Consider the following 20,501-nt stretch of genomic DNA (forward strand, 5'->3'; position numbering starts at 1 on the left):
TTTCTGCCGGCAATCTTGATTCCAGCTTGTGCTTCTTCTAGCCCAGCATTTCTCATGACATACTCTGCATATAAGTTAAATAAGCAGAGTGACAATATGCAGCCTTGACGAACTCCTTTTCCTATTTGGAACCAGTCTGTTGTTCCATGTCCAGTTCTAATTGTTGCTTCCTGACCTGCATGTAGGTTTCTCAAGAGGCAGATCAGGTGGACACAAAGATAAACTTACAGTGGATTAAAGACCTAAACGTAAGACCAGAAACTATAAAACTCTTAGAGGAAAACATAAGCAGAACACTGTATGGTATAAATCACAGCAAGATTCTCTATGACCCACCTTCCAGAGTAATGGAAATAAAACCAAACCTAAACAAGTGAGAACTAATTAAACTTAAAAGCTTTCTCACAGCAAAGGAAATTACAAGGTGAAAGACAACCCTCAGAATGCGGGGAAATTTTAGCAAATGAAACAACTAACGAAGGGTTAATTTCCAAACTATATAAGCAATTTATACAACAGGATAACAGGAAAAACACACTCACACACACACACACACATCAAAAAGTGAGCAAAGACCTAAGCAGACATTTCTCCAAAAGAGATGTACAGATGGCTTAGAAACACATGAAAAGATGCTCAATGTAACTCATTATTAGAAAAATGCAAATTACAGCTACAGTGAAATGTCTCATACCGGGCACAATGGCCATCATCAAAAAATTTACAAATAATAAATGCTGGAGAGGGTGTGGAGGAAAGGGAATGTAAACTGATACAGCCACTATGGAAGACAGTATGCTACTGCTGCTAAGTTTCTTGAGTCGTGTCCGACTCTGTGCAACCCCATAGACAGCAGCCCACCTGGCTCCCCCGTCTCTGGGATTTTCCAGGCAAGAACAATGGAGTGGGTTGCCAGTTCCTTCTCCAATGGAAGACACTATAGGGATTCCTTAAAAAACTAGGAATAAAAATACCATATGACACATCAATCCCACTCCTAAGCATAATACTCTGAGGAAATCAAAATTGAAAAAGACACATGTACCCCAACATTCATAGCAATACTGTTTACAATAGCTAGGACATGGAAGCAGCCTAGATGTCTTATTGACACATGAATGGATAAAGTTGTGGCACATACATAAAATGGAATATTACTCAGCCATATAAAGGAACATATTTGATTCAGTTGTAATGAGGTGGATCAATCTAGAGCCTATTATGCAGAGTGAAGTGAGTCAGAGATAAACAAATACTGTATATTAATGCATATATATGGAATCTAGAAAGATGGTCTGATGAACCTATTGCAGAGCATCAATGGAGACACAACATAGAGAACAGATTTATGGACATGGACTTGGGGGAGGAAGGAGAGGGTGGTACGAATGGAGAGAATAGCATGGAGACATATACACTACCAAGTGTAAAATGGATGTGTAAATTGGCTACTGGGAATTTGCTGCGAGCCTAAGGGGACTCAAACCAGGGCTCTGTAACAAGCTAGAAGGGTGGTTAGGGGTGGGAGGGAGGTTCAAGAGGCAGGGGACACATGTGTGCCTATGGCTGACTCATGTTGTAGCAGAAGCCAGCACAATGTTGTGTAGCAATTATCCTTCAAATAAAAATAAATAAATTAAAAAAACACACAGATTACTGGGAGAAATATCAACCACCTCAGATGTGCAGATGATATCTATTGGCAGAAAATGAAGAAGAACTAAAGAGCCTCTTGATGAGGGTGAAAGAGGACAGTCAAAAAGCTGGCTTGAAACAGAAAAAAACCTTAAAATCATTAAAAAAAACTTAGATCATGGGGTCCAGTCCTATCACTTCCTGGCAAATAGAGGGGGAGAAGTGGAAGCAGTAACAGATTCTGTATTTTTGGGCTCCAAGATCACAGTGGATGGTGACTGCAGCCATGAAATTAAAAGACCCTTGCTCCTTGAAAAGAAAGCTATGGCAAACCTAGACAATGTATTAAAAATCAGGGACATCACTTTGCTGACAAAGGTCCATATAGTCAAAGCTATAGTTTTTCCAGTATTATGTACAGATGTGAGAGTTGGACCATTAGGAGGACTGAGCACTGAAGAATTGATCTTCTGAATTGTGTGCTGAAGCAGATTCTTGAAAGTCTGTTGGACTACAAAGAGATCAAACCAGTCAAGAGAAATGAACCCTGAATATTCACTGGAAGGGCTGATGCCGAAGCTGAAGCTCCAATAGTTTGGCTACCTGATGCAAAGAACTGACTCACTGGAAAAGACCCTGATGCTGGGAAAGATTGAGGGCAGGAGGAGAAGGGGACGACAGAGGATGAGACGGTTGGATGGCATCACCTACTCTATGGATGTGACTTTGAGCAAGCTCTGGGAATTAGTGAAGGACAGGGGAGGCTGGCTGGTTGCAGTCTGTGGGGTTGCAGAGTCAGACACGACTAAGTCACTGAACAACAATAACAAAGATAAGTATATAAATTACAGGCCCTTCTGCTCAATGCTAGCCAGTCTCATGATTTGATACATGTGACTGTCACACGGTATTCCCAGCACTATTTAGATCAGTTCGTTCAGTTCAGTTGCTCAGTCGTGTCCGACTCTTTGCGACCCCATGAACCGCAGCACGCCAGGCCTCCCTGTCCATCACCAACTCCCGGAATTTACTCAAACTCATATCCATTGAGTAGGTGATGCCATCCAGCCATCTCATCCTCTGTCATCCCCTTCTCCTCCCGCCTTCAATCTTTCCCAGCATCAGGGTCTTTTCAAATGAGTCAGCTCTTCGCATCAGGTGGCCAGAGTATAGGAGTTTCAGCTTCAACATAACTCCTTCCAGTGAACATCCAGGACTGATCTCCTTTAGGATGGATTGGTTGGATCTCCTTGCAGTCCAAGGGACTCTCAAGAGTCTTCTCCAACACCACAATTCAAAAGCATCAATTCTTCAGCACTCAGCCTTCTTCACAGTCCAACTCTCACATCCATACATGACCACAGGAAAAACCATAGCCTTGACTAGACAGACCTTTGTTGGCAAAGTAATGTCTCTGCTTTTTAATATGCTGTCTAGTTGGTCATAACTTTCCTGCCAAGGAGTAAGCATCTTTTAATTTCACGGCTGTAGTTACCATCTGCAGTGATTCTGGAGCTCCCCAAAATAAAGTCAACCACTATTTCCACTGTTTCCCCATCTATTTGCCATGAAGTGATGGGACTGGATGCCATGATCTTAGTTTTCTGAATGTTGAGCTTTAAGCCAACTTTTTTCTAAAACAGTGATGTCTAAACAGAACCACTTATCCCTTGAATTGACAGTTGTTAAACTGAATCATTCTCTTTTATGCATCTTCAAAAATTGGTTTATTTCATGAGAAAGCCCTAGAAATAGAAAATGTATCACATGTCAGTGAAGTAATATGCTTTGTTCCAGCAACTTAACTTACTACACACTTTGTGCTAGTCAGCTATCCAAATATCACTAATATCCAGTAATAATGTTTTGTAAGGATGATCAAGCCATGTATTTATGTTCTCAATTATTAGTCATGTTCAGACTGAATGGTTATGAATTGATAATATCAAAAATCTATGTTAGAAACTGAACTGGTGCAATGTCCTTCGAGAGTCAGACATAAATTTAAAAAACACCTTTGGTGTTGTCCAAATCAGTAGTAATAAAAATTAAGTAGTTCAATAGTTGTCTGAAAAGTTGTCTCATTGTTATCAATCAATAACCTTTAAGCAGAACTTATCCTTTTTGACAATTTCATTTCAAAAGGCAAAAATCACGTATAGAATAGGAACTAGAATATCTGAGGTAGAAAAGAGGAAGGGAATAAAATTTGGGAATAAGAAAGACATACAAAAGACGTGTATCAAAAGTGAAGTGAAGTGAAGTGAAAGTCATTCAGCCGTGTCCGACTCTTTGCAACCTCATGGACTATACAGTCCATGGAATTCTCCAGGCCAGAATACTGGAGAGGATAGCCTTTTCCTTCTCCAGGGGATCTTCCCAACCCAGGGGTCGAACCCAGGTCTCCCGCATTGCAGATGGATTCTTTACAGCTGAGCCACAGGGGAAGCCCATGTCAAAAGCAAAGAGTTGTCTAAAATATGTGATACTGGAAGGTGACAAAAAAGAATACTGTTTGCTTAAGAAATGGTTTATGTGACTTGCATTATTACTTTACTTCAGAAGCTCACCAACCGCAATGTCTTTATGCTTCTTTCACTCTTGAAAGGTTTAGGAAGTGCTGATGAAGTTCATTTAGGGTAGAAATGTGCTGCTTCTTACATGGTGAAACGCATAATCTAAGAGATCTTTTAATAAATAGGTGAATATAAAGATTACTTATTTCTCTATAGGAAATAATGGAAAATTGATACTTAAAAAATTACACTAGATGGAAAACTTTACATTCAGTGGCTTTGGTGTACACAATAATAGATTTATAACAAGTAAACTGTGCTATTTTTTAAATTAAAATATTTAAAATATTCAGAGAAATTTAATATTAACATTTATATTTTATATTGATATGAAGCAAAGGGCTACATGTTTAATATTTGAAAATCTCCTGTGATATATTTCCTCTACTAATTTATAATTCTTCAAAAAGTCTGTGGTATGCTTTTCTTTTTTTTTCATTAATTTATTTTAATTGGAGGATAATTGCTTTTCAATATTGTGGTGGTTTTCCCCATACATTTACATGAATCAGCCACAGGTACACATGTGTCCCCTCCATTCTGAACCCCCCAGACACCTCCCTCACACCCCATCCCTCTGGGTTGTCCCAGAGCACCAACTTTGGGTGCCTTGCTTCCTACATGGAACTTGTACTGGCCATCTGTTCTGCATATGGTAATGTACATGTTTCAATGTGAATCTCTCAAATCACGCCACCCTCGCCTTCTCCCAGAGTCCAAAAGTCTGTCCTTCACATCTGTGTCTCCTTTGCCGCCCTGCATGTAGGACCACCGTATATGGCATGTTTTTCTTACAGCTGTTTTCATTTTTACTTCCAACTGCAATATTTTTCATCTACAGTGCTTGTGTGTCTAAATGTTCCTCATTTTCAAACACGTCTGTCACATCCTTTTCTTTATTGTGTTTGAGTCTGAGTCCCCTGGGAAGCCAACACTAAGATAAACTCAAAGGGAGGGAGGTAAACCTGTTAAAGGTATGAGGAAGTAGACAGAACTGGCAGAGTCTTGGCAAACCCAAAAAGGAGCTCCAAGCAAAACTTGCCCACTGGAGAGGTCCTCGTAGGGCAAAAATGGCCAGAATTTAGTACCTGCTTTAGTACTAAATCATTGCCTGGAAGCTGCCAAGCAGAGCATTACTGATCAAAGGCACTCAGCTGACTGCTTGGCCCAACTGTCAGATCCAAAGTTATTCAGCTGAATGGCCAGTTCTTTCTTCAAGGCAGGCCTAGGCTACGTACCTCACCCTCTGCTGCATTTGCTTAAGTATGCAAAATTCTCTGACTACTTGATAATAAATGCTGGTAACACATGGCCTCCAGCATTTATTCACATTTCTTGAATAACCTACCTATAAACAATATAGAAATTACAACTTAATTCAAATAATTAGGCACTGATATCAATCAGTAATCATTGATTATGGACATTATTTGAGTGAGTAGAAAGCAAATTTGTTCAGCAAAACATTGTGTTATATAATAAGAAGTACCATTTATTGGGTGCTACGAGTGTGGATATATTATATATTTGATCTATCATTGTTTCCAGAACTCTGAATGAGAGATATCAGTATTTTATGTATAAACTGGGAAAGGAAGGCTCAGATTTAGTGACTTGCCCAAGATCTCACAGCTAATAATTGGTAGAACAAGCATCCCTTGGTTCTATCTGATTTCAAAGCTACTGAATGTTTCACTAAGTCACAGTGAAAGTGTATTAGTCATGAAGAGTCTAATAAAGAATATATTATTTATGATAATTTAAAAAGTATAGTGTTCTCAAAGAGTATATCACTGTTGAACAGTAATCAGCCAAATAAGCATAATTGTTGGGTAATCCAAGTACAGGCTTATTTATATGAAGAAAAGCCAGCCAATATGAAATGTATGCTCTAATCTTTTCTGTTAAAGTGTTGGGAGCTGCGTTAGACATTACTGACAAAATGGAGGCACAGCCTCAACCCCCTCTCCTCATCCCACAGACACGGTCCCTGGATGAAGGAGTTAGGTTTCGTGATTCTGACTTGTTCTTTCCTTTCTTTGGTTGAGTTGGCTGGAAAGAATATTAAGGTGCTTATTGTTCTTGAGAGAAGCATGAGAAAGCATGAAGCCTTCTGCAGTTGTGCCCAGAAAATAATCTATAAAGTAATCATTGACATTTGTTCAAGGATTTTTAAAAAGAATGTCCCAGGATGAGCACATAGGCCGCAGCTTGAGGCCATGGCACGGATTGTTATCTGAGACCTGTTTGTGAGGGAAATATTTATGGCAAAAGAAGTTACTGAGTTTAGGGTTTAGGAATAATTAAGAATAGCTAGAAACCTTTTTAGGAGATAGTGATCTTAAGATGCTAGGGGCAAACAGGATTTAGAAAGATAAGAAATAAACAGGAATGTAGCATGAGTTACAATGTAATCACAAGTTAAGTATAGGACACATAAGAGGAAGTAGATAATAGATAGTACAGCCGAGAGAATCACTGAAACAGGAACTCTGTAGGGCAACAATGATTTCTGGAGACAATAAATCTGGGTGGGGAAAACTAAAAATGTCAAACCTCTGACCTAATGCTTTTGTCAAAATAGAAAAGAAAACCTGAAGCTTGAAATAAACATGTAGTCCCTTACTTTGAGTCAGAGGCTACATCATACCCTGCTGACACCACTCACCCCTTCAGGCTGATTCCCTGGGTCCTGGAGCTGGACTTCGGCATTAAAGGTTGCAAATCATATGGTCTCTATCATAGTTACTAAATGCTGTCATTGTAGGGTAAAAGAAGATCAGATAGTTTGTTAATGAATTAGTGTTTCTGTGTTTAGATAACATTTTATTTACAAAAAGAGACTGCATCAGGTGGCTCTAGTGTACTGACCACTTTTGTAATAGAAGATACAAACTATAAATACAGAAAGACAGTTTTTAGACTCTGAAGAGACAAAAATACAATTCTTTTAAAAATTAATAATTTAAAAAGTGTATCTAATTACTGAGGATACAGTGAGCAAGGCATGAGTACAATACAGTGGATTAATTAGTAAACACTTCCAAAAATAAATGCAGAGTGATTCATTGATAAAGGGGGAAGGAAGCGTGAAATCATCAGGAGTTCTGAAAGCCAGACAGAGTGTAAACATATTCTGTTTTGAAAGTCAATTTGCATTAGTAAATTAAGCACTGAATTAAGAGACATGGATTGTAGTACAAATCTATTAGCGACTGGTTGTGTGATTTTAAGCAGAGCACTTTTTGACTTATAACATAAATGTATTAGGCTGAATTCTCAACCGTTTCTTTTGACCCAGTGCATGTGAAGAATGTAGTGCCCACCTCTCATTAACAGGGGCTTACGCAGTTAAAGGGTGTTAGGAAAGCAGGTAGGAGTTTCAGCCTCCTGAGTTGGCACTGACCTTCTAATAAAAATCTTTTAAAGTAATTAGACATTATGCTTTTCCTTGTAGGAACAAGCATATGATTTAAAAGTGCATTATGGTGTTATTTGCATAGTGTTTGTTTCTTGTGTGAGTCCCTCAGCTCCAAAGAAGCAAGAGCCTAGCATATTTCCTATATTTTTGTATCTGCACCTCCTAGTCCAATAACTGGCGATAATAGGCTTTTAACAAGCAGACATTGGCTGGATGGACAGATGCATGGATGGATGTATGAATGGATGGATGGACCGACCACTGCGTGAATCTCATTGAAAAATTATTGGAATAGGTGTTCTGTAAAGTATCCGCAGGCTCCAAACATTCTTTGAGGTTATTCATTTTATTTATAAAGCTTCTCTGTCTTTAATTCAGACTTGTTGATATTTTCCTCTGTATCCTGCCAAGTACAATGTCAGTAAGGACCAGTTTTTTCCACTTGCTCCAGAAATCACCCTCACATGAAATCCAGTAAATGCCTTCTTTTTGCCAAACAGGCAATATTTTCCTACAGAACCAGACCATCTGGTTCTAAGGTAGTTTAAAAATCCACTTCTCTGTTTAAAAAAAAAAAAAAATAGTTGAATATGAATCTCTCCTACTTACTCAAAATCTGAAAAATAGGAACAAAGTCATTTCAATTTTGTTCAAATCTTGCCTCATCAAGATACAAAAGAAATCATACAATTGTATTTCCTTAATAAGCACTTGGAAAATTAAATGTTTAGCTCACACTGGATAACACGTAAGCTGCATCTCTGCGAACATTTTCTTGTGCTGCAATCATCAGGACAGCTGGATGTCCTTGAGCCTAGCAGCATCGCCAGAAGGCCTGGAAAGAGTGTGAAGAGGTTTCGTGGAAAGCACAGAGGTTAGGGACAGCTAAAGGAAGTGCTCTAAAGCGTCCTAGAGTGCTTCTGCTGGGAAGAAAAGACAACCCTCAGAGCCCAGCTGCCAAACCTTTCACTCTGTGTAGCTCTCATGGGAGGCATTGAAACCATATATGGTTTTGCTAATTAAAGGTGAGATGAAAGGATTGGATTCCTTAAGTCATTGAGGTAAGGAACAGGATTTTCATTCTCTTTCTTCCATTATTGTAAGGCTTTCTATTTTATATGCCATAGACTAAAATATAGAACAAATTGGAAAACAGCTCTGTGGATTTCCTGTCTCACTAACTCTGGCAAGGAAGTGACCTGGGCCTTTGGGATGTGTTTTTTTGTTTGTTTGTTTTTGTTTCTTTTAAATAAAGCATTCAGATTAAACAATGGCTCAGAAGAGGTATATATGTTTATGATTATATTTTCCAACAAACAGTTAAATATAATCATTTAAATAGTCCTCCAACATAGTACTGGGTCATGCTTTAAAGTTTCTCAGACTGTCTGATAGTTATAAAGTTAATTTTTCTTATTCTCTCAGCAAGACTCAAGACTAAAGCCCAAGATATTATTTATGTAATCATTATTATCCCTTTATGTAAGACTTTAGATATTGTATACAGTTATTTATATAATATTAAATATAATTATTTCAATCAATAACCATTTATTAAGCACCTACTACTTTTCGGGCATTATATACAAGGTGCGGCAGGAAAATGGTATTGGATAGCCCACATTGCCGGCAGATGCTTTATTGTCTGTGCCACAAGGGAAGCCCTACCTTCTCCTGAGTGGTAAAGGCTCTCAATATACCCTGGATCATATTGACAAGAATAAAGGCATGGGTGGCTATGCTCTTCTCTTCTCATTTGCCTAAGTCATATTTCCATAACTCTTCAGAGTTTTAACTGACCCTAGAATTGGAGTGGTGATATAGAGGGAGGCTATGGAGAACAGTAAGACCCACCTTAGAGCTTGTGGAAAAGACAGTTGACTTTAAGTACCTGTATCAAGGATGATCTGCAAGGGGAAGACTCAAGGAAGAATTATGAAATCAGAGCAGCTACCGGTAACGACCCAATAGATAGAAAAGACTATGAACAGGGAGGTTTCAGATGTGAGCCACTAACGAGTCTGTCATCTATTGAAATAGAGAAAACAAGAAGAAACCTCTTCTGATGAGTTCAAATTTGAGTATGTAGGTCAACTTTGTATCAATTTTGTAGAAAATCTGAGTGGGTGACTACATATACTTTTAGCTTTCAAAACATATTTGGACTAGAGAAAGCCATTAGTGACCACTATCTTCTTTGGATTCTTGGGTTCTTTGACTTTAGCCTTCCTTGTCTTCTCTACTTCCTTCCTATTTGCCTGCTCTTCCCTTTTCCCTTATGTGATCTCTTTGGGGGTTATGTGTTTCTAGAAGGCCAGTCCTGGTTACTCGTCATTCTCTCTCTCTATTCCATCATATTATCTCATGAACCATAAATTAATAAATGTCATATTCATGCTTGTGACTTAAAATCTATTAGTTCCAAACACATATCCAATTGCCTACTTGACTTCTTCATTTAAATGTCTAAATGATCTCTCAAACTTTTGACTTGAACCTCCAACAACCCATCCACGCCAGTCATCTTTGTCTATTTATGCAGCTATTATTCTCTCATTTACAAAGCCAGAACTTCAGGATTTTTCTCCATGCAGTCTTTTCTTTATTTCACACAGCCAACCCATCAGCAATGCCTATCAATTCTATCTCTGTAATATATCATGATTCCTTTCCATCTCTACTGATGCATTCTTAATCCATACTACTAATAAAAATATTTTTAATTGAACTATTCACTGGCTTCCAATTTCACTTAGAAATGTTCTAGTTATTTAACAAGATTTTTCTCTTTCAAACTATCTTCAGTGGGTTGGCTCTTTTCAGTTATACAAGTCCCAATTCACCTGTCACTCAAATAAAGAGATCTTTCTTATCTCCGTACAAATAAGCCCCAGTCTACCCCAGCATTCCGATATTATTGGTTTTCTTTTGTATTTTATAGCACTTTTCTTTTTGGAATTATCTTTATTCTCTTGCTTACTTACAGTCAGTTTTCTTCATACCCATTCACTGTGATCTAATCTCCATGAGTGGAGATGTTGTTTTTCTTGTTCACTCTCATAGTAGCACTGAAAATCTATATGATGGGCTTGGATCTTAGCTTGCGTGAACTGGTAAGCCATCAAAGTGATTAAGTTAACAAAGAGGTATGATCTGCTTCCTATTCTCAAAAGATAACTTTGGTCTTTTGTTGAAAATGGATCTTAGAAGAATGAAAATGAGCTCTATCAAGGATCTGCTGCCAGGATTAAAGAGTTGAGTCATTCATCAAGTTAGCACACATGCCAGGTATGCCAAAGATCGTCTTTTGAAAATAGGAAATGGGTCACATCCCTTTGTTAATTTAATCTCTTTGGTGGCTTACCAGTGCACTCAGACTAAGATCCAAGCACATCATATAGGTTTGAGTGCTACTCTCTTCTTGCTTATTACATTCCATGCATGTTCTTTCAGTTTTTGTTTTTTTTAATCATATATAAGTCTTTTTCTTGGAATGCTCTTCTCAGTATTCTTTGCATAGGTATCATCTTCTCTTTCTTTAAAGTTTGGCTTAAGTGTTATTTCTTTAGAGATGCTTTCCTAATCTCCTTACTTGAAATAAGTTCCCTCTATTTTTCTTTTTCTCAGCCCCTGAGGTGTTTCCTTCATAGCATTTATTAGTTTTTCAAGTACTGCAATTACATTTTTCTGTTCTTAATTTTCATCTGTCAAATTCACTTGAAGGTAGGATGATAATAGTTTGTCTTGTTCTATTTAGTATCCTTAATTTCTAACAAGATACTTGGGACACTGAAAGTACTCAGAAAAGCTGTTTTGATTTAAAATGATGGCAAATGGTAGCTGAAGCTCTTGATAAATGTGATAAGTCTGTTTACAAACTAGAGACTCCTAACTAGCCAGAAGATATGCTTTTTTGGTTGTTTTAGACCAGTACTGTTTTTTTGTTTTTTTTTTTTAAGAGTCCCTTAGGTATAACATGAATGCTAGTTTATTATAGTCCTCATCTATAATAGTATTGAAATATGTTACAAGGAAGGCCTTTCAGCTATTAGAAAGGACACAAGATACTTTGTCAGATATTAAGATATTGTTTTACTTCGCCAGATATTAACCTCAAGAGGAGTCAGTGAGTCAAAAAGTTGCTTGATTATAGAAAGATCCAAAGGCCCAGGGGACGAGGACTTGGGCAGAGGAGGGTGGACTGCCTTTAAGGCAGTAGACGCTTGCTGACTTTGTGGCTGTGTCTCAGAATATTTGCATACCACTGTCTCTCCACTTCCGTCCTCTCTACCCTGGCCACAGCGTTTGTGACACCACTCTGCCCCTCTGCTGCGTGAAATAAGAAGCGAAGGTGCAGAGAACAGAAGCATAGGACATGCCAACCTTCAAGGACTGAATAAAGTAAATGAAGACCAGAGAGGGAGCAGGTAGAGAAGAAAGAGAAGGAACAACAGCAAAACGGTTTTCCAGAAGCTCAGGGAGGAACGTTCCTTAAGGGGCCAACTGTGTCAACAGATAGGGGTGGAAAACTGTAGGAATTGGTGCCTTCGTGACAAAAAGCATCAGTAGCAATTCGTATTAAATCAGCTTTTAGTGGAAAGAGAAATTGTTGCAAACTCCTTCAGTGCATACCAAAGAGGGGAGTGTTTACATAGTCCGCCAAGGGTGGACGGCCTGAGGAAGTGCGTTGTCTGCAGATGATTTCAAAACAGCAATAAAGCTGACTGCGATTCATCTTTTTTTTAGTATTGCCATACTCTGACAATTCTGAGCAAGATGAGGATTAAAATTTTGCTCCCTTCAGTCACAACTCTTGAAGAGAAGGATAGTGTAACAGCTAAAAAAGGGCATCGGGTCAAAGGAGGATGACTTTATAGGACTAGAGAGACTTGTGAATGCTTATATAATAAAAGGAGAGGACCAGCCTAGAGGAAGTGTTTTAACAGAGTAGAGGTTGTAATCAGTACGGCGATCTGAGGTCATACAGAATGCCCAAGACACAGGAATGATTTTAGCCTTGAATGAAAATAAGGCTAGAGGAAAACATTCTCGACCTCTAATTCAAAACTGTTCCCATATGCCAAATTGTAGATCTTTTTTATTTCTTAAATTAATTCACAAATTCTGATTACATTATTAAATAGTTTTTCATTATGTCCACTTTTGAAAATAGCATTGATGTTTCAAAAATGGCATCAGAATTCCAGATGTGACTGCTGCTAAGTTATTTCATGGCTTTCATGTGAAAGAATTTTAAATGCATTGTGTTAATAGATATATTATAATTTCTGACATTAAATTAGTATATTCTGCATTTGCACTTATTTCATACAGGTAACAAATATTGGGTGTTCAAGGACACGACTCTTCAACCTGGTTACCCACATGACTTGATTACTCTTGGAAGCGGAATTCCCCCTCATGGTATTGATTCAGCCATTTGGTGGGAGGACGTTGGGAAAACCTATTTCTTCAAGGGGGACAGGTCAGTACACACTTCACATGAGGAAAACAGTTAACTGATGTTTAGAGAAGTCAGTATTTCTAGTCTATAACAGAAATGTACATTTGATGAAAGAATCTGTGTGGATGTAAACACAAGAATTAATAGAATTGAAAATCTCTTAAACATATTTTAAAATAATATTGAAGATAAATCTTCCTTTTATATTCCTAAATAATATGGCTTTATGATGAATGTATATATGTAGTATATATTCTTTCTCTTATCCATAATCATAGCATGCCTATAAAGCTGAATAGGCAGTATATATTTATCCTTGGAATTCATTTTATATAATTTTACTTACTTTACTTAAAAGTGCTTTTAAACAGGTCTTTTTTTTTTGCTTTTATATTTAAAGTTAAATTTTTATACTTTGCACACAGTTAATTCTGAACATTTTCAAATACCTTCAGTTTTGTCATGAGTTCCATTTCTTAAGACATTGTTCTTTAGGTACCAGCAGATAAGTGCTATGAACTAACCAAACTATCACCGGACTAAAAACTTTGAAGCTTGAAGTATAATGTCTCTTGTTATGTTCTGTCCCATCTTTTACTTTTATAACATTACTAACAGGGTTTGTAGATCTTAAAGTGAATAGACAGTAGCCCCTAGGCATGCTAGTTTTACCCCTGGCCACTTGTTGACAGATATTACATATAAAATCAAAGTTGAAGGCTAAAATTTTATTATTTTAAATTAGCAACTGGTTAAAAATAAAGATGAAAAGTCAAATTTTTGTTGCACTATTACTAATTGGATCAAAATGTGACATTAAGTATATCATTTTACAAGTAGTTAAAGCACAGGCAACTCACAAACACACATTAAAAACAACAGGTTTTAATGACCAACAAGTTAGTATTGAATTTGCCTGATGTAACCCTATAAAATGTCTCCAACTACTTGAGAAAAGTAAGGATATAAACCTTGTTTATTTTGCACTTTGTAATGTTTGATAGCAAGTGGTTTGAAACATGGAGCTTTATGTGTGAACAAAAAGATTCTATCATTTGCACTCATGGATAAAAATGTATAGCTTTACATTTATTTGTTAAGAACTTTCTATGCATTAAATTTGCATATATTTCTATAGCAAAATATTCATAGATTTTAATTCACTATGAAGAATCTAAAGTTTTGTTAGGTGTTTCTTACTAAATCAATCACAAGTTCATCAAAAAAACTCTATCATAGTAGAAGATATTACTTACCACAACTAGTATATGACTTTCAGCAAAATATAAATGTGGTTAGAGTATGAAAAGAGAAGAATGAAAAAATTGATTGCCATAGCATGGTGACTGCTAATGGAAATAAATCAGTGGCCTTACAAATACTCTTTAAATTAATGACCCTCAAGGCTGTTAGAGATTAATTCTTCAGCTGGTTTTAATTGCTTGTTGAATTTTGTTGGGTCCCCCCACCTCCCCCAGAAAGGGGTAGAAACAAAAGGCTGAGAAGAGACCCTGGAGAAATTAACTTCTACAGGACAGAGCATGAAAGCTTAGCTTTCGTATTACAGTTTTAATGAGCATTTCAGAGATAATAATTAAAGCTGCTGTTTTATTATCAGTTAGCCTTACTTATAAAAATGTTTCCATTCTAAAAACTTAGTACTTCTTCAAAAAGTTGTTTAGAAATTAAATGTTGGCTGTCTCAAGTCAGTGAAATCAATGAAGGTTAGATACCAAATGTATAATAAAGATTATAGTAAATGAGAAAAGGAGTTTTAGTTAATTTATGTCCTACTTGACAAACTGCATGCCAAATATACAAAACATATAGAAATACTTTGATTTTAAGTTCTGCTCAAGTAACTGCTTTTATAGATTTTAAAAATATTTAAAACAAGATCCCAATTAATCTTCATGTGTGTGATTTTATATGAGTTCATTTGTCATAGATGTTTTATAAGAATACTATTTGATATTTGTATATTTAATTCCAAAGTCACAACATTTATTCATATATTCTTTCTAGATTAAAAGTAGTTGGAAAGACATTAAACTAACTCAAACGTAAAAAGCAATCTGGTTGTCACTTTTATATGAAAATTCAGTGTATTTCTTCCTTATAAACATTATTCATTTACAATACTTATCAACTTTAACATTTTATGTATTTCCCATGTATATTTTTAGAGAAAATTTATTGAAAATTCCTTTATCCTTACTTATTACTTCCTCTTATTGACATTCTTCTGTTTAAAAAAAAAACATATTAACAGACTTCTATTTATCTAAGTATAAGATCAGAAAAGAATTTTAGAGCTAACCTAGTCTAGGTGTAAAAACCTCAATCGCTTTAAGTGAAAGTCCTTTAGTCGTGTCCGACTCTTTGCGACCCCATGAACTACACAGGCTATGGAATCCTCCAGGCCAGAATACTGGAGTGGGGAGCCTTTCCCTTCTCCAGGGGCTCTTTCCAACCCAGGGATCGAATCCCACATTGCAGGCAGATTCTTTAGCAGCTGAGCACCTGGGAAGCCCCAATTGATTTAAGGGGTCAGACAAATAATGTATAGGAGTAATATATAAGGCAGTAGGGAGTGATGGATACTGTGGTGAGCTGCAAACCACACATATCTAGATGAGCATTGAAAATCAGAAAAAAATTCTATAATCTGCTAGACAAACAAAGCTCACCTTTAAATTAGCTTTGGTCTAAACACTGCCATGTGTCAGCCCTGTGTCTTATTCACTTCCTACCCAAGTCTGGACGGCCTCAGTTGCATTCCACGGGCATGCATCCTTCTATACCTGACTAACTGTGGTAACAGGATAAATATGAGGCAGCCCATTCCATTCTCAATAGCTCTAATTCCTGCTTCCTTAAGATTTCTGTATTTGTTTTGGCATATCTCTCACTCATTTATTTAACACATGTTTTGAGCACATACTATTGACGTGTGCTGGGTAATAAAGATACAGTAGGAGAAAAGATGACAAGGCTTCTGCCCCTAATGTCCTTAGACTCTATCAGGGATATTGTTGTAAAGAGAGAAGAAAAAAATGACCTTGATATTTTAACATTGAGAAACACTCCAAAGAATAAAAACAGGTGCTGATGTGATAGAGACTCATGGGTGGTAAAGAGGGGGTGGAGCTTAGTGTGTAAGTCAAGAAAGGCCTAAAGATGCCCTAATGCAGGGACTCAAGAGGGGAGAAATTTCAGTCACATGAAATCATCCAGGCCAGTGTAGTGTAGGCACATGAAGCAGTGGTGCAAAAGCAATAATGTTAGAATGTTCAAATCAGAAAAAAACATTGTTGCGAGAGCATAGGGAGTCTGTGGTTGAAGAAGTCCCATAGGTAGGTAAGAACCAGATGATGAGACATTTTAAGCACAATGGAAAGGCGTAGGAGGGTTCTCAGCAGGAAAGTACACGTTCTGATGTGTATTCAAAATCATCACTGTGACTTCTGTATGACTCGTGGGTTTCAAATGTGGGCACGAGGGAGTTACTTAGTAGGCTGTTGAGGAAGTACAGGTTGACACAAGAGTGACAGTATAGATGGAGCCAAGAGTACAGTGTATGTTTTTATGTACTCATAGCAGGCTGGTCTTAAGGCTTGGATTTTAGAGGTGAGAAGCACAGATAAATAACATCTAGGTTTGTCACCGTAATTGAATAGATTGTGCCATTTCTGAAGATAGAACATATAAGAGAAGGGATATTGGGGAAGGGGGATCTAGAGTTTGAAATGCTCACTTTTGGTAAGTAGATACCTGTTTACTCACAATTGGAGAAATCAAGGAGGTAGTTGGATGCCTGAGTTCTCAAGGAAAGGTGGGTTGGAGGCCCAGATATGAGAGGAATTGACATATAAATTGCATTGCATGTGGGGGCCCACATGAAATCTCCTAAGTGCAGAAGTGTAGGTGAAATGATGGTTCTTTAAACAGATCTATAAATTCAGATTAAAATGTCCACATTCACTGTTTCACATACAGCGTGGAGCTCAGTCCTTCAGACTCCTACTTGCCCTTTTCTTAATATACTATAAGTTGATACTTGGATACATTTTGATCTTCATAATATTTAGCTCTAAAATGCTGTCATCCTAAATCATCTCTTAGCATCTTCTCACAAATATATCTAAGACTCCATTGCTATACTTCATTCTAGGGTGAACCATTGAGGATTTTAAGACATTTTCAAAGAAGACAAAATTTAGATCTATTTTGGTTTGTTTTATTATTATTACCACCAGTAGCCAAAAAAAAAAAATCTATTTCTTGTAGCTTAAGTTATGTGTTTATGAAGTATTTCCTTTTTGTGTTTTTAAAATTATCCAGCAGAGTACAAATTGCTATTTTTGATTATTTTCCATTTTTAATAATGCTTCTGAAGAAAGAAATTTTGTATGATTATTTGGGTGTGAAAAAAAGTGGCCCTTGGTTTTGTGATAACAAAGGGAAAGATGTCCTGGCTCTGAAGTAAAAAGAAAAAAAAAATTAGACAAAGTGAATGAAGAAATGACCAGGTCATGTGAAATCAAACTTTTTGTTCAGTTTGAGTTCAGTATCCAGAAACATTAAAGTATATCATTTCAGAATGTTCTATACTATTTATTTGTTCACACAGAAGGAATTTAAGAGATTACTGTATTTTATTACATGGACAACTGTTTTCTCTTATGATTATGACTGATAGTCTGAAAATAATGAGTAAATCCCATTTCTATTCATGATTTATTTTAGAAGATCGATTTACAATGTGTTTCTCAAAGAATCAGCAATTTAAAGTCATAATTCTACTGCAAAGATTGTAGATATGTTAGAAGAAAAAGCTATACCATTTATTTACAATAGCTTTCCAAAACTTTTCCATTATAATGTCTAAATTTTAAACCCCTCCAATTTATTTACATCATGTTCCATCTGAATACATTAATAGTCTTCTGAATGAACCTGTAAGTTTATTTTTCAGGAGAAAAAAATCAGCAGATTGAACTTTTTTGTTCATGTTAAAATATGTTACATATGTTGGAAATTAAAATGTGAACTTCAGAAGCCTCAGCTTTTTTATAAAGTAGCTGAATGTAATATCTTTATATAATCATATAATGGACTGAGTAATATTATGGTTGAATATAGTTAGATGATTTTAATCACATTTAAGTTTACTGAGTATGTATCAAAGCTGACACAGCAGATAACCTGAGGATCCAAGCTACCTATGAGTTTTTAAAAAACTGTGAAATGAAATTATAGTTTTGCATTATCAGCTAGCAAAAAGAGGGGAAAATCGCTTTTATCCTAACAAATTCATACCAAGATTATGTTCCTCTGAAGGAGTACAAGAAATCCACGTTCCATTAATATTTCCTTGAACTGTGATCTCTGTAAAGTTTATGTTGCATATCAGTGCTCAAAAATGGTAGGTAAATATGTCTATCAGTGAATAGAGTGAGGGATGAAGGAAAATTATATGGACACAATGAGCATTATGAATTTCAGTGAGGGCCCCAGGAGGCTAAGACGGCATGGAGATTAATAGAAGAACGCTATGTCAAGGGAAACACTAGCAGTAGTGGGGTAGAAAATTGTACTAAACTATGAGTCAAAAAGCATTTGAGTTTTACTCTGTGACATTCAAGAAAAGCAAATATGATTAAGACATTACCTTTGAATAATACGATGCCCAATGCTTTGTTATTGACTAAATTGAGTGACCATATATACTAAATCTATGGTTAGGACATCAGCATAAGCACATTTTAATCTGTAATATAAAATATTGGTGAGGGGTTTTGGTGAAATAAGATTAAAATTATGTATATCTACAAAATGCTCCATGAATAGGTCCTGTAACATGAACATTGTTGTAACTAAACCTTGGAGAATAAACATGGTTTCTGAGTATGCAGGAATCTTCCTTAAATCATGTATGGAATGTGGTCCCATTGTCAACTAGAATGTAAAATTGTTCCTTGGTTAGGCAAATTTTAAAATTTGCTTTAAGTTATGGTTTATGCTAACTAAAAATTTCACTTATTGAAAGTTACATCATTATTTAATCTATCATTGAGGAAAAAACTGCCAAGTATACTTTGACATAGCATTGAGATGGAAACATAACACAGATGCAAAATGTGCAAATATATGCATCTTAGAATCTGTGAAATAAGGCATTTGATGATTTCTCTGCAAAAACGTTTCTTTATGGTCAACTCAGGAACTAGTTAGTATATACAACTATTGTAAATATCATTGAAATATTTCCTTGAGAGAAAAGATCTGGAGATTTTGAGTGCAATCTCAACCTTCTTAAACATGCTATATTCATCATAGTGTGGTCTGTGATGAAATATTCAAAAACAACTTAAATCTGGTGTTTCCATGGGAAACACATGTGAATGAAAGTGCACTTTAGCTTTGGTAGAACTTTGCACTCCCTACTGGTCTTCTTCAATAAGATAGGCTCGGCTACCATGATTTCAGCTCAGTGTTTCTCCCTGAAGCCTTTCCTGATCTCTCTATCAGATCTGCCCTCATCTTCTATGTGATAAGAATCTGTGACAAACACCTGCATCATGTGTTCCCCTTTTTGGATAAAATCTGCCTTGTGAATTACTTATTGGGATATATCCTGAAACAATCTGTTTCTACTTTCTCTGTGAATAGGGAAGGTAGCGGTAGTGCTAATATTCCGCATGTTACTTTTCTAAGGTATCTAGGAATCTGTAGCAAAACATTCTTTTCAAGAGCCCACAGGCCAATAGATAAAGGATTCTCCATAGACCTGAAACAGGAGCATGTCCAGAAAAGACTGGATTTTTTTTTTCTTTTTCTGGTTTGAACCAAATATCTAATCTCAGTATAAATGCATTGTGTGTTACTCCACAAATCTTTTGGTGTAACGCTACCTTTAGCACATACTAAGACATGTCTAGTGATGGTAGTGGAGGGAGAAAATGTTATCAAACATATTTGGTATGTGTAGAGGAAAGAGTAGACACTTTTGAAATCAAACAGAATTGGTTAGAAATCTACATATCATTCATTGTCCTCCAAGAATTCTCCTCTCAAATGGGGTCAATGACAACTCTTTCATGGGTTTATTGTGATTAAATAATTTAATGCACAGAGCATTATATGCCTGCTCTAAAATAGTATTACTGTGAACTCCCAATGGTTTCACTCCAGTTTTGTCAATCCTTTTGAATATATGGATACAAAATATTTGCCTCTTAGAACAGACATAAAATAAGGAGGAATCCAAAGTAGAGATGTTCAGAGTTTGTTCCTTCAATATCTAGCAGGTCTGTGAAGGTGGCCCAGTGACCACCCTGTGCAGGGATTAGAGTCTGAGAGTTCTGACTCTTGGAAGCTTTGCTTTTATCTGCTTATCTGT

General features: G+C 36.5%; 1 protein-coding gene across 2 annotated transcripts in view; it reads left to right on the forward strand.

Annotated features, from left to right (window-relative positions):
* The window catches only part of MMP16 (matrix metallopeptidase 16 (membrane-inserted)), a 406,901-nt gene that overhangs the window by 370,605 nt on the left and 15,795 nt on the right, over window positions 1-20,501 (forward strand). For both annotated transcript variants that reach the window (XM_010862117.1, XM_010862127.1), the window contains exon 8: window positions 12,967-13,117. In XM_010862117.1, the coding sequence (XP_010860419.1) occupies window positions 12,967-13,117 (151 nt within the window). The remainder of the gene's footprint in view (window positions 1-12,966; window positions 13,118-20,501) is intronic.

Source organism: Bison bison, unplaced genomic scaffold, assembly GCF_000754665.1.
Source record: "Bison bison bison isolate TAMUID 2011002044 unplaced genomic scaffold, Bison_UMD1.0 scf7180017858048, whole genome shotgun sequence".
NCBI lineage: Eukaryota > Metazoa > Chordata > Mammalia > Artiodactyla > Bovidae > Bison > Bison bison.